Source organism: Mytilus californianus, unplaced genomic scaffold (genome assembly GCF_021869535.1).
Source record: "Mytilus californianus isolate M0D057914Y unplaced genomic scaffold, xbMytCali1.0.p SCAF_8, whole genome shotgun sequence".
Lineage (NCBI taxonomy): Eukaryota > Metazoa > Mollusca > Bivalvia > Mytilida > Mytilidae > Mytilus > Mytilus californianus.
In genome coordinates this window covers 74,809,689-74,822,048 of record NW_026262734.1, presented here as the reverse complement: position 1 = coordinate 74,822,048, position 12,360 = coordinate 74,809,689, and the positions used below count along the sequence as shown (strand labels likewise).

Below are 12,360 nucleotides of genomic sequence, written 5' to 3'. Positions count from 1 at the left end.
TTTTGACATTTTTTAAACACTCAAGAGTCTACTTCATTCGATTCAATTAGTTTATGTAAAAGATTTGAACTGATTTGGTAATTCAAGCTTCAATATGAAAAATCTATCAAATGTGCCATAAAACGTCCCTTTTCAGATAGTTTTTGTCTAACATGTAAGCGACCGCATTCGTGTTCAGTCTCACCTTCATACATGTTATGTATTATCATGAACTACAACATAATTATATTGAAATATTAAGACTGAACACGAGTGCGGCCACTTCCGTTTTAGACAAACAACGTCTAAAAAATTAGCACAAATGCTTTAATTGTGAAGATTTCAGTTATTTTACATGAATTACTGATGCTAGTACCTGATTAATGTACATTGTGTTGTCAAAAACAGCCCATATCAAGTTACGTAACAAAAGTATTCTGCTTTCCAATAAATAGCTGAAAGTTTACATTTTGAACAAATTGTAAAAATGCTATATTTTGGTGCCAAAAAGGGGTCTTACCGGGCCTACTCCTTTATATCTATCTATTATAGTTTTAAAAATATTAGGAAAAAACGTAAAGAAATGGTAAAACTCGTATTTAAAGGGAAATAAGTCCAATAAGGAGTCATTGGACGATTTCAACTTTGTTGACTTATTTGTAGATCTTGTCATGCTTATTGTTTTTGCCATATAAAATTTCTATCCATTTAGTTTTCAAGATGATAGGCACATTTTTCTTTTTTTTTAAATAAAATTCGTCATTTAAGAGCAATAACTCCTGTTAAAAGTCGTCGGACAATGCTGATGTAGATAGACAATAGATGGCTCTCAACATTGTGAATATTTTTGTGAAGAACAGATTTTCTCTATATGTAACGGTTTTCAAGATATAAGACAAAACATGCATTTTAACCCTTTTTTCTATTTTTAGCCATGTCGGGCATGTTGCGTGCTCATCGGAGACATTTTCAAAACTATATACCCCAATGATGATTGTGGAAAAGTTTGGTGAAATTTGGCCTAGCAGTTTCAGAGGATTTTTGTAAAAGTGGACGGACGACGACGACGGACGCCAAGTGATGAGCAAAGCTAAAAAAAAATATATGTAATATTTTTCATTACTTAACTCCCACCCCCCACCCCCCCCCCCCCCCCATTAATTATTTGGGTTTTTTTCCAGTTTAGCCACAGGCTTAAAATATGATTCACATGAGATTAGGTCCCGAAACAGGACTAAACATTTTAAAATCGTACTAAATCCCGTTGAGCACAAAATCCAAAAAGAATCTTGATTCTTTAAAATTATAAATCCTTCGTTATTTTTTTTCTTCAGAAATTACAAAAAAAATATTATCTAGTTTTACTCAGCTTGGGGATCGATTTAGGATTTACTTTGTAAAAAAAAATCATAAACGATCCCATTTTTAGGAAGGAGACTTTGTCCCGTACGATACACTTTTTTAACAGCCATATTTTTTTTTATACTTGTACAAAGTTGAACATTATATTTAATTGATCAACTTTGTAGTAATTGTAAGACGATAGTTCATTTGAACTGTGCAGTATATCTGAAGAATTAGTGGTCACTTTGCTGTGCATTATTCAGATTATAACACAGAAAGAACAAAGCGAGTTTGCCTATGTAATATGTTAAAACACGTAATTGAATCAAAAGTAGAATTTACCATTATCTATGACCATTAGAATTCAACACCGAGTTTATGATTTCATTGTTGATTACAATTTTATAAATTGAAAATAAAATGAATGATAATTCAACATCTAATAGGGATGGCTGTTCGGAGGGTTATATGATACTAATGAACTGATATGCGCTTCTAACTAAGTTAAACAAAGAATAAATAAAGATCGAAAACTTTTATTGTTCAGAGATTCAATATAATCGTCACAGTATCAAATATTAATTTTGTTGAATGTAACAGTATGTAAACAAATTTTGTTATGCCTGGAGTATCAAATTTTTTATGGATTTTATGTATTTCTTTTCATAGAAAATAACCGTAAATTAAGTGTTAAGAAGAAGTCCGAATTGGTAAAACATGGTAGATTTCAAATTATCACCGTCTTCCGAAAGCTGATTTTGTAACAGGAATTTTTCCTTTATCTCCACATGGTGGATCCACATTGGCTTTCCAATCACAGGTCGAAAGTTTTTCATTGAATACAAGATCTGAAATAGAAATTTTGAGTGTCAGACAGTGAACGTATGTAGCATTCAAGACCAAGAAAAGTTTTTGAGACTTTTGTTAAACTTATTACATTTACAGTACATGACCACCTCTAACAATGTAGTATAATGAATAGATATATCATGTTAAGGAGGGGTATTTGCAAAAAATACCAGTCGAGAGAATGTTAAATTTCGCGAGCCGTAAGGCGAGGGAAATTCATTCTCAAAACTGGTATTTTTCGCAAATACCCCTCAAGAACATGCTATATCTGTTTAATTACAACAAATGTTAACGTTCAAAAACGCATTGATGATCGTGACGTTACAAGCGTCCAGTCGGATAGAGTATTTTTTGGCAAATACCATGGCAGAGAGGGTAAAAAAGGCATATCCTTTTTGCATATACCCCGGCGGCGTTAAACTAGAGGCTCTAAAGAGCCTGTGTCGCTCACCTTGGTCTAAGTGCATATTAAACAAAGGACACAGATGGATTCATGTTTTGGTGATGGTGATGTGTTTGTAGATCCTACTTTACTGAACATTCTTTCTCCTTACTATTATCTCTATCTATAATGAACTTGGCCCGGTAGTTACAGTGGAAAATATATTGTAAAAATTTACAAAAATTTACAAAATTTATGAAAATTGTAAAAAATTGACTATAAAGGGCAATAACTCCTTAAGGGGTCAATTGACAATTTTGGTCATGTTGACTTATTTGTAGATCTAACTTTGCTGTACATTATTGCTGTTTACAGTTTATCTCTATCTATAATAATATTCAAGATAATAACCAAAAACGGCAAAATTTTCTTAAAATTACCAATTCAGGGGCAGCAACCTAACAACGTGTTGCCTGATTGGTCTGAAAATTTCAGGGCAAATAGATCTTGACCTAATGAACAATTTTATCCTCATCAGATTTGCTCTAAATGCTTTGGTTTCAGAGATATGAGCCAAAAACTGCATTTTACCCTATGTATTATTTTTTAGCCATGTCGGCCATCTTGGTTCGCGGGAGGGGTCATCGGACACATTTTTTAAACTAGATACCCTAATGACGATTGGGGACAAGTTTGGTTAAATTTGTCTTAGTAGTTTCAGAGGAGAAGATTTTTGTAAAGGATTACAAAAATTTACGAAAAATGGTTAAAAACTGACTATAAAGGGCAATAACTCCTTAAGGGGTCGACTGACCATTTTGGTCAAGTGACTTATTTGTAGATCTTACTTTGCTGAACATTATTGCTGTTTACAGTTTATCTCTATCTATAATAATATTCAAGATAATAACCAAAAACGGCAAAATTTCCTTAAAATTACCAATTCAGGGGCAGCAACCCAACAACGGGTTGTCAGATTCATCTGAAAATTTCAGGGCAGATAGATCTTGACCTAATAAACAATTTTACCCCCATGTCAGATTTGCTCTAAATGCTTTGGTTTCAGAGATATAAGCCAAATTCTACATTTTACCCCTATGTTCTATTTTTAGCCATGGCGGCCATCTTGGTTGGTTGGCCGGGTCACCGGACACATTTTTTAAACTAGATACCCCAATGATGATTGTGGCCAAGTTTGGTCAAATTTGGCCCAGTAGTTTCAGAGGAGAAGATTTTTGTAAAAGTTTACGGACGACGGACGACGGACGACGGACGCAGGACGACGGACGACGGACGCAAAGTGATGAGAAAAGCTCACTTGACCTTTCAGGTCAGGTGAGCTAAAAATGAACGATATTCATTTGATAACAGTAAATTGGTGAAAAATACACTGGCTATCAACCAATCAAAACCCAGGATTTTTACATAAGGTGTAATTATAACAAAAATAGTTCGGATATATGCAAGCTAAATATAAGCTTAAAGTGCTTCACTGAATACGAGTACCTTATTAAACTAATCATCTGCCAAAAAGGGCATGCTACTTGTATAACGATTATATACAAAAATAAGTAAAGAAACACTAATGATGATGATGCTGAATGGAAGAAGCATCTGTAACAATAACAGCTGTATCGGTTGTTTTCTAATTGTAAAAAAATATAACAAATCAAAGTCACAGGGTTGTATACTTTTTCATCTTCACATGAAAGAAGCCAAATAAAGCTGTTTTCTGTATCTAGGTATTTTCAATTAGTACATATTTTAAAGCAGAATCTAATAACCAGCTTGTCGCTGGTGGCGGAGTGCTGGATATTTCATAAGAAAATGATATCATCTTCAATTGACCTAAACACCAACATATACGAATTGTTTACCTTTGTAAATCTTTTATTAACGATCCTGCTCAGTCGATTATTTACAAACACCGATTCTAAAAGCTTGTGACGTGCTTTCTAGTATCACATTTTAGACAAAACCTAGTCTCCATTTTAAACATACTTTTAAATTTGAAATAAGTACGTAATTAACTCATTCTGTAAAAGATTATCTTTCCATATACTTTTTAATCAAAACACCTTTAATTTCATTAACATTAAGATTATTAGTATCAACATTCAACTTTCATGATGAAGAGATGAAGGGTATACATTAATGAGACAGCAACATAACGACACAAAAAGACATCTAAAGAGGTCAACATACGGCTTCAACAATAGACAAATTTCTTTGCAATATGCCAAGCTCTGAATCGCTCCTAGCCTAGAATTAAAGTTAGGGCAGCCATTAACACCAAATTCCCTAAATGACAAAAAAAAAATTATGATATACCTAAAGGCATCCAATAAGTAGGTTCTTGTGACAGGGATAAACTAGTTTTTTTGAAACCCCAAAGCTCCCCCTTTTACATTATGTCTTGATCAGTGTAATTGCAATATAAATATAAAACAACGAACACTTAAAATCGTTTTGTTATTAAAAAGAACTTACTAGCTGAACAAGGGTTATGTCCCATAAATGTTTCTGTGTTACAGGTGTAATAAGATCGACATTTCCAGTCAATATCAGCATATAGGCCATCAGCTTTTCCTGTACAGTCTCGAAGTGTTCCGCATGGTGCACCTACATTTATCATACTGAAAAATATTCAATGCAAAATTAAAATAAAGAAGATATAAATCCCAAGATTATACCAGTAAGTCGAAACAATCTTCAATGACAATCACAAGAAACAATGGAGACAAGATGAGAACCCAGTCAGGCCAATAGTATTTCTCGTTTGAGTACTATTAGTATTAGTTTTCATTTTGTCATGTCGCGGCCTTTTAAAGCTTACTATACGGTATGGGTTTTGCTCATTGTTGAAGACCGTTTGGTGACATATAGATGCTTACATCCATATCACTTGTTCTCTGGTGGATAGTTTTCTCATTCGCAATCATACATCTCCTCATTTTATATAAGTGTTTGCCATTTAGTATCCTGCAGAACAAATAGGCTTGCAACTTCGCAGGATGATGAAATTAGATAACTACCAGAAAGGTATCTTTATACTATGCATAAATGAACACGGCATTTTTAGAATTCTTAATATATAGTTATAAAATGTAGCTAAGTAACAAATACACTATTTTCCGTTCTACTTTTTTTTTTAATTTACAACCACTTGAGACGAGTGTTCGTTGGGTAACTCATTTAATTGGCATCTTCGTATTAAACCTAAGCTGCTGTTTTGATTTCGGCAAAGTGAAACTTCCAACATTTTCTGTTGTATCAAAAACGTGTTGAGTTTCAGTCCAGACATTATCGTGATTTTTTGTGTTAGTTTTCGTTTACTATAATGTTTACTGAAGAAACACTGATATTCTTGACAACAGTTAAATACTTACTCATCACAAGCTTGTGTTACATTGTTGAAGACCTTGTTATCTGCGCATTGCACGGTTGATGCCACACCGCCTGTACATTGGAGGTACGTTTTGCATGCAGGCTCATAAATTCCATCTGGTAGTTGAGAGCAATCAGCAGCTAGAGAAGATGCTGAAAAATTTAAAATACATATACATGTCATAATTAGTAAGTATGATTAACTAATCAATATTAAAACTCAAGATACACGAATGGAGAAGATAACCATAGACCACTTTATGACCAATTTAATTCGAAAATGGAAAATAAAAAAAAACTAATTTTAATAAATCAAATTACTTCCCCCAGACGGTAAATTTTGTATATATTTGCTCTCAGCCTTCAAAGTTCTTGCATTTAAGGAAACACTGCAATTAAAAGCTCTCCATTCGTACATGTTGTATCATTTTGAGATCTTGTCATTAACATAATTATAGGTATGAAAACAGCCATACCCAAATATATGTTTTCCATAATTTGTTATTTGCTATTTATTGCTTCACAAATAGGGATATCGGAACGAGGGCCCTATACTTTTATGTATTGAGATATGGTTGTTTCCCTTACATTATATCTATTCAACAAATAACATTATAAATGGCTAAAGATTGTTCAAAATGTACAAAATGCACCCAATGTAATAGATTTTGAGCATTTATTAAAGGCTCTCTGAACTAGGAGTACAATTGTCTAATTTTCAGATACTTCATTTTTGAAAAGTGTAGAAATTTTATCCATTTATGGTCTGCCGACTTCAGAATTCAACTGAAATTAATGATAAAATTCTACACTTTCCGAAATGACGTTTTAAAAATGCATGCAATTTGTAAAACATATATAGCCATTTGTCATCATAAATTTTTAACTAGTAAGTGGTCGGTGAATAATTTCATGAAATATGTATAAAACTGGGGGTCTAAATTCTTGTTTATTGGGCGCATAAACATTGTGTATATACATTACGATCTATTACAAAAACAAGTAATATGAGCTACCTTCTTTATTAATATTTTCATTTGTTTGATGGTTTATTTTTTTTTATTATTGATGAATCAACAGTTTTAGTGTAATTGAAAGAATATTACCATAAGAAACAATGATAAACATATTTTCACATAATTGAAGATAGCTTACATTTCTTTATAAATTTTGCTCATTTCAGTAAAAATCAGAACCAAAAGTCACAGTTTGATGGTGGCAACAATTTTGTACCTCTAAACTACTTTAAGTGGTAACCGGTTTTGTTTATCGCTGATTGACTATAAATATTCCCTCCGATAATGTTCTTAGATTAAAGGTCAAACAGACATTGACCTCAGTTTATTTTTTTTAATTCATGACAACAGCTGGGTTATGGAAAGGAGAGTTAAGCTGAAGTATAACGAAGAACGTAACAAAATAGTCCGCTACTCGCATGAGTTAATGGTAAGAGGTCCACCGTGAAATATTGTGACAAATTGTGTTGGAAACTTTGAATTTGTTAGTTACTATCTGATATCGAAGAACATATCGATTTAACAGCATATGTTGTTTTATTCAAGAATTTGAATCTTCTTTTTGTAATTTTATTGAGGTCTAAAAGCGTTGACCGAAACACTTCATACTAAACATGTGAGCACGTTCAACGCTTTAACACCCCTATAAAGTTACAAAAAGAAGCTTTTAATTCTTATAATTACATTTTATGCATTGTACTAGACCGAAACTTTGAGCCGGATTTTTAACTTGCTTCCTCTCGCACACAAGTATATATAAATAGATAAAAACCTTAGGAACTATATGACCTTAAAGGCATATCCAAATTCATCGAAGACAAACTTCGCCTGAGGGAATTAAAACTTTAGTTTACTAAAAACGTATATTTCTTTTTAAATTGCTTTTAATATACTTTTCATTTAAAACAGTGAAAGATCAATAAAGGAATATCAAATTTATATTTAATATAAATCTATCTATATTAACAAAAGAGGTGTGGGGTATGAGACATCAACTAAACAACACAACAAAATACATCTAAAGAAACAATACATCCAAATTAACACAACAAAATAATACCGACACAACATAAGAAACCCCTATTAACCGGAGGAACACCTTAGACGTTGCAAGAAATGCATCTTTGACTATTCAGTGCAATATCAAAGATATAGAACGCCAGGCAATTGGCAGCATCTGCAACTTAAAAAGCATCTTAAAATGCTAGAAATTTTCGTTCAAAGTGCAAAAATGCATGATAGAAGAAGATAGTAAAATTTTAAAAATGTGTCGACTTACCGATTAGTGATGAAATGAGAACTAGACCAGCAAGGTACTGCATGTTTGAGATTAAACGTACGTGTGGCTTACAATTCTGGTGGATTTTAGATAACTATGATTGTGACCAAGTGTGATTTTCGTTTATCATTTATACCATTATTACGTATGACGTGAATTACTTCCACCTGGTTATAATCCGGGCGTAACATCATGTCATTCCGTTATTGAATCTGTGGTATCATCTAAAACAAACAGAGTACGCCTTCCAATCATACAAAACAAACCGCATAAACAGACCCAGACTGTTTACAGTGACCTATCTTTAATGTGTAATTACTGATAATTTCCGTTTTATACCACTGTTACTTGCAAAGAGACAATTAAGTTAGAATGTAAACTTAGAATCTCTGGAATGACTTATCATTTTGTTTAGTGTTATTACACTACTCGATACATTTAATGGGTTTTTGCATCTAAAGTCTATTTTCTTTAAATAAAATACTTTTACTCTTTTTTGTCTGCATAACCGTTATTCTGACTCATGTTTGCACTTAAGAACTCTTCCGAACACCTCAGCAATAGACATAGAAAAGAAATTTATATAATCGATGTATTTCATTGTACTGTGACTGCAAGGAAAAAGGGTAAGAATTATGCATATTACAGTTAAATCAGAAAGTTAAATAGAATTGAAAAACAGTTATTTAAAAAGAATAGAATCGTTCATAAAATATAACAGTCTAACTAACCAGAAAGGGAAAATGTTATCAAATAGGCCTCTAATGTAATGACTGATGGAGACAAGAAACTGAATATGCCAACAGGCAAATATCTAATGTTTTAGTGTCAATGGTTTGATGCATTATTGATATATATTATACTGAAGTGTATATAAAGCACTGACAGGATATATGAGACCATATACCCTGTGAACAAAAACGAATACACGCCAGTATAGTATAAATTGTTATTCGGGCTTCACAAGTGATATGGGCTCATATTCACTGTCAGTGCTCTATATACCCTTCGCCGGCTCAGGGGATATAAAAAACTGTCTGGAGTATAAGCCCATATCCCTTGTGAAGAACCCGAATGACATATAATATCCACGATCGTTATGTTCAAAGAAGCTGTGTATGGTTAAATTCAAATATAAGAAAACTTTGTATAAAACAATAGATTGATAGGAGTGTACTTCTTTTGATATGACATAAGTTTGATAAAAATGAAATATTAAGTAAGAAGAAACCTAGATGTCAATTAAAAAGTAAGTCAATAAACTATAACTGACACTACGACCTAAAGAAAATGTACTGATTAGAAGACAAACAACACTACAGCGCAACTAAACATTGAGCACCACGATCTGTATCAAAATTTGTCTGCGAACTCAAGTTCTGCAGAAAGATAAGCAGACGAGTTTCTGCTCCACTACTCATTACAAAAATTAAACCCTCAATAATAAGTCATAACGAGAAATAAAAGACTGTCATGTGTGACACCGCAATTCCGCAAAAACCAAGTCATGATTCCTAAGATAAATTCGAAATCATGAATTAAATTTACCATTAAGAAATCTTTTTTCACCCTTTATCAAGGAAATACCTATAAAACAAGCTGTTTAATATTGTTTATATAACTTTGAGATATATACTCCACATGCAGGTGCTGCTGCAACTTTTAAACTACTGTTTTGCTTCATTTATCTCGTTTCTTGAACTTTAGTTCGCAGCGGACGCACTCTGTCGATTTCTACAAGTGGACTACAATTAGTGCGCGGGTTATATGCTGACAAATTCGTACTAAAACAAGCACATTTAAGTTGATATTGTCAGATTTAGAAATTTCTTTGTTCGAATCAATTAAATTAGCGTTTTACGCAATATGATTTGCCCCTCCATTAACCAGATAGTCATGATAGTTGTATCTCTAAATGGACTATTTTAATGAAACAAAGATCGACTGATTCCTATAATCTTATTATTTTAAGTTAAGAGTTCGGAGATCTTGTATATATGTAAAAGATAAAGAAGTCAAATATTCTAATACTTTTTTCTAGATGGTTTAACTGATTCCTTTAATCTAATTATTTTAAGTTAAGAGTTCTGAAATCTTATATATATGTAAAAGATATATATAAAGAAGTCAAATATTCTAATACATTTTTCTAGATGGTTTAACTGATTCCTTTAATCTAATTATTTTAAGTTAAGATTTAGGAAATCTTGTATATATGTAAAAGATATATATAAAGAAGTCAAATATTCTAATACTTTTTTTCTAGATGGTTTAACTGATTCCTTTAATCTAATTATCTTAAGTTAAGAGTTCTGAAATCTTGTATATATGTAAAAGATATATATAAAGAAGTCAAATATTCTAATACATTTTTCTAGATGGTTTAACTGATTCCTTTAATCTAATTATTTTAAGTTAAGATTTAGGAAATCTTTTATATATGTAAAAGATATATATAAAGAAGTCAAATATTCTAATACTTTTTTCTAGATGGTTTAACTGATTCCTTTAATCTAATTATTTTAAGTTAAGAGTTAGGAAATCTTGTATATATGTAAAAGATATATATAAAGAAGTCAAATATTCTAATACTTTTTTTCTAGATGGTTTAACTGATTCCTTTAATCTAATTATTTTAGGTTAAGAGTGAGGAAATCTTTTATACATGTTAAGGACAGAGAAGACAAATATTATAATACTTTTTTTAGATGGCTACATGTTGAGTGTTTTCGAGAACAAATCTAAATCAAACCGCCATTAGTCTAAGAGTCACAAAGGTTTACGTTTTGAGGAAAGTACCGTTTTTGAAATATTGTATACTTGTTAGTTGTTTAACGTTGAACGGGAGATATATAGATTCTACCACTGCATAAAGTGTGATACGATATTTATCCACTCGAGACGGTTAAATTTTCAAATTTAAAACGCGAAGCTCGCCGAGCGTTTTAAATATTTGAAATTTAACTGTCGAGATTGGATAATTATTCCACTGTATGTTAAATTTGATAGCTAAATCAATGTTTGATTGGTTGAGACCATTCCACGTGACACTGAACAAAACTTCTTATTTCTTATGCAGCAAAAATACTGCAATCTGATTGGTTAATTACCCCGGTGTAAATAACACCCTACCCTTGTTCACCCCGCGATAAATAAAATTTTGCCGAAAAATTAAAAAAATTAAAAAATTTGCCAAAATAAAGAAAAAAAAAATAAAATGTCAAAAAAAAAAAAAAAAAAAAATATAAAAAATAAATAAATTTGAGGACAAAATTTGTAAAATTTTTAAAAAAAAATTTAAAAAAATTTTGTTTTCCCGAAAATTCAAAAGAACAATTTTTTTCTGAATTTCCCAAAAATAAAGAAAAAAAGTATTTGACAATACGCAGCAACATCAACGTTGAAAAAATGTTACACTGGAAATTTTTCATTAGCATTTTTCAATTGTACATCCCAGTTTAAAAATGAGTAAAGAAAGGAATTGTTCATAAGAAATAATAATATTCCCCTCTGAGTATCATATTCCACTCTGAACGTCGGGACTTGCTCGTTCGACGTTACGCGCGGTTACTGTAAGTAACGTTTTGAACGTTTTTAAATTGCGACAGTAAAGTCATTATAGTGTTCAAAATTATTTCAGACGTAAAATCAAAACTTAAATAATAGATAATTATCTTTTGATCAGTACTGTTTATACATGTTTTAAATTATGTCGTGAGTAGTTATGAAAACAAGTGGTTAAGAAAAATGTATGTAAATTAATGTTTTATGTTCAGGTATTTAGTAGTAAACAAAGTATAGGCAGTGGAATAAAACATTCATTTCCCTTGGCTTAGGGAGATATGAAGATTTCTTCACCCTCGAAAAGTCATATTTCCCTCGGGCTCGGCCCTCGGGAAATATGAATTTTATTGGGTGAACAAATCTTCATATCTCCCTCAGGCACGGGAAATAAATGTATAATATCGTATTGCATGATATTTGGTGGTGGAATCTGTTTCTCTAATGATTTTAGACGAAATGCAGATAATCTTAATCCTTCTTTTCGAACGACCTGCAGAAAGATATGTTCTTTCTATGTGACGTCATCGGACATGGTCGCCTTTTTCATGACGCCACAATAG

At 31.8% G+C, this 12,360-nt stretch overlaps 1 protein-coding gene across 1 annotated transcript; it reads right to left on the bottom strand.

Annotated features, from left to right (window-relative positions):
• Positions 1-1,843: 1,843 nt before the first annotated feature.
• LOC127712486 (chitin-binding domain protein cbd-1-like) lies at positions 1,844-8,352 on the bottom strand. Its single transcript, XM_052218949.1, has 4 exons — positions 8,237-8,352; positions 5,944-6,094; positions 5,045-5,190; positions 1,844-2,171 (listed from the first exon to the last, which is right to left on the bottom strand). The coding sequence occupies exons 1-4, from the start codon at positions 8,277-8,279 to the stop codon at positions 2,059-2,061; spliced, it is 453 nt and encodes a 150-aa protein (XP_052074909.1). The 5' UTR covers positions 8,280-8,352; the 3' UTR covers positions 1,844-2,058.
• Between the last annotated feature and the right edge of the window lie 4,008 nt (positions 8,353-12,360).

Bases quoted from the DNA above. Each gene is read 5' to 3' on its own strand.
- LOC127712486 (XM_052218949.1), bottom strand. From the start codon at position 8,279: ATGCAGTACCTTGCTGGTCTAGTTCTCATTTCATCACTAATCG. The intron at 6,095-8,236 runs GTAAGTCGACAC...TAAATTTTTCAG, and splicing joins TCTCATTTCATCACTAATCG to CATCTTCTCTAGCTGCTGAT. The intron at 2,172-5,044 runs GTAAGTTCTTTT...TTTCTATTTCAG, and splicing joins ACATAACCCTTGTTCAGCTA to ATCTTGTATTCAATGAAAAA.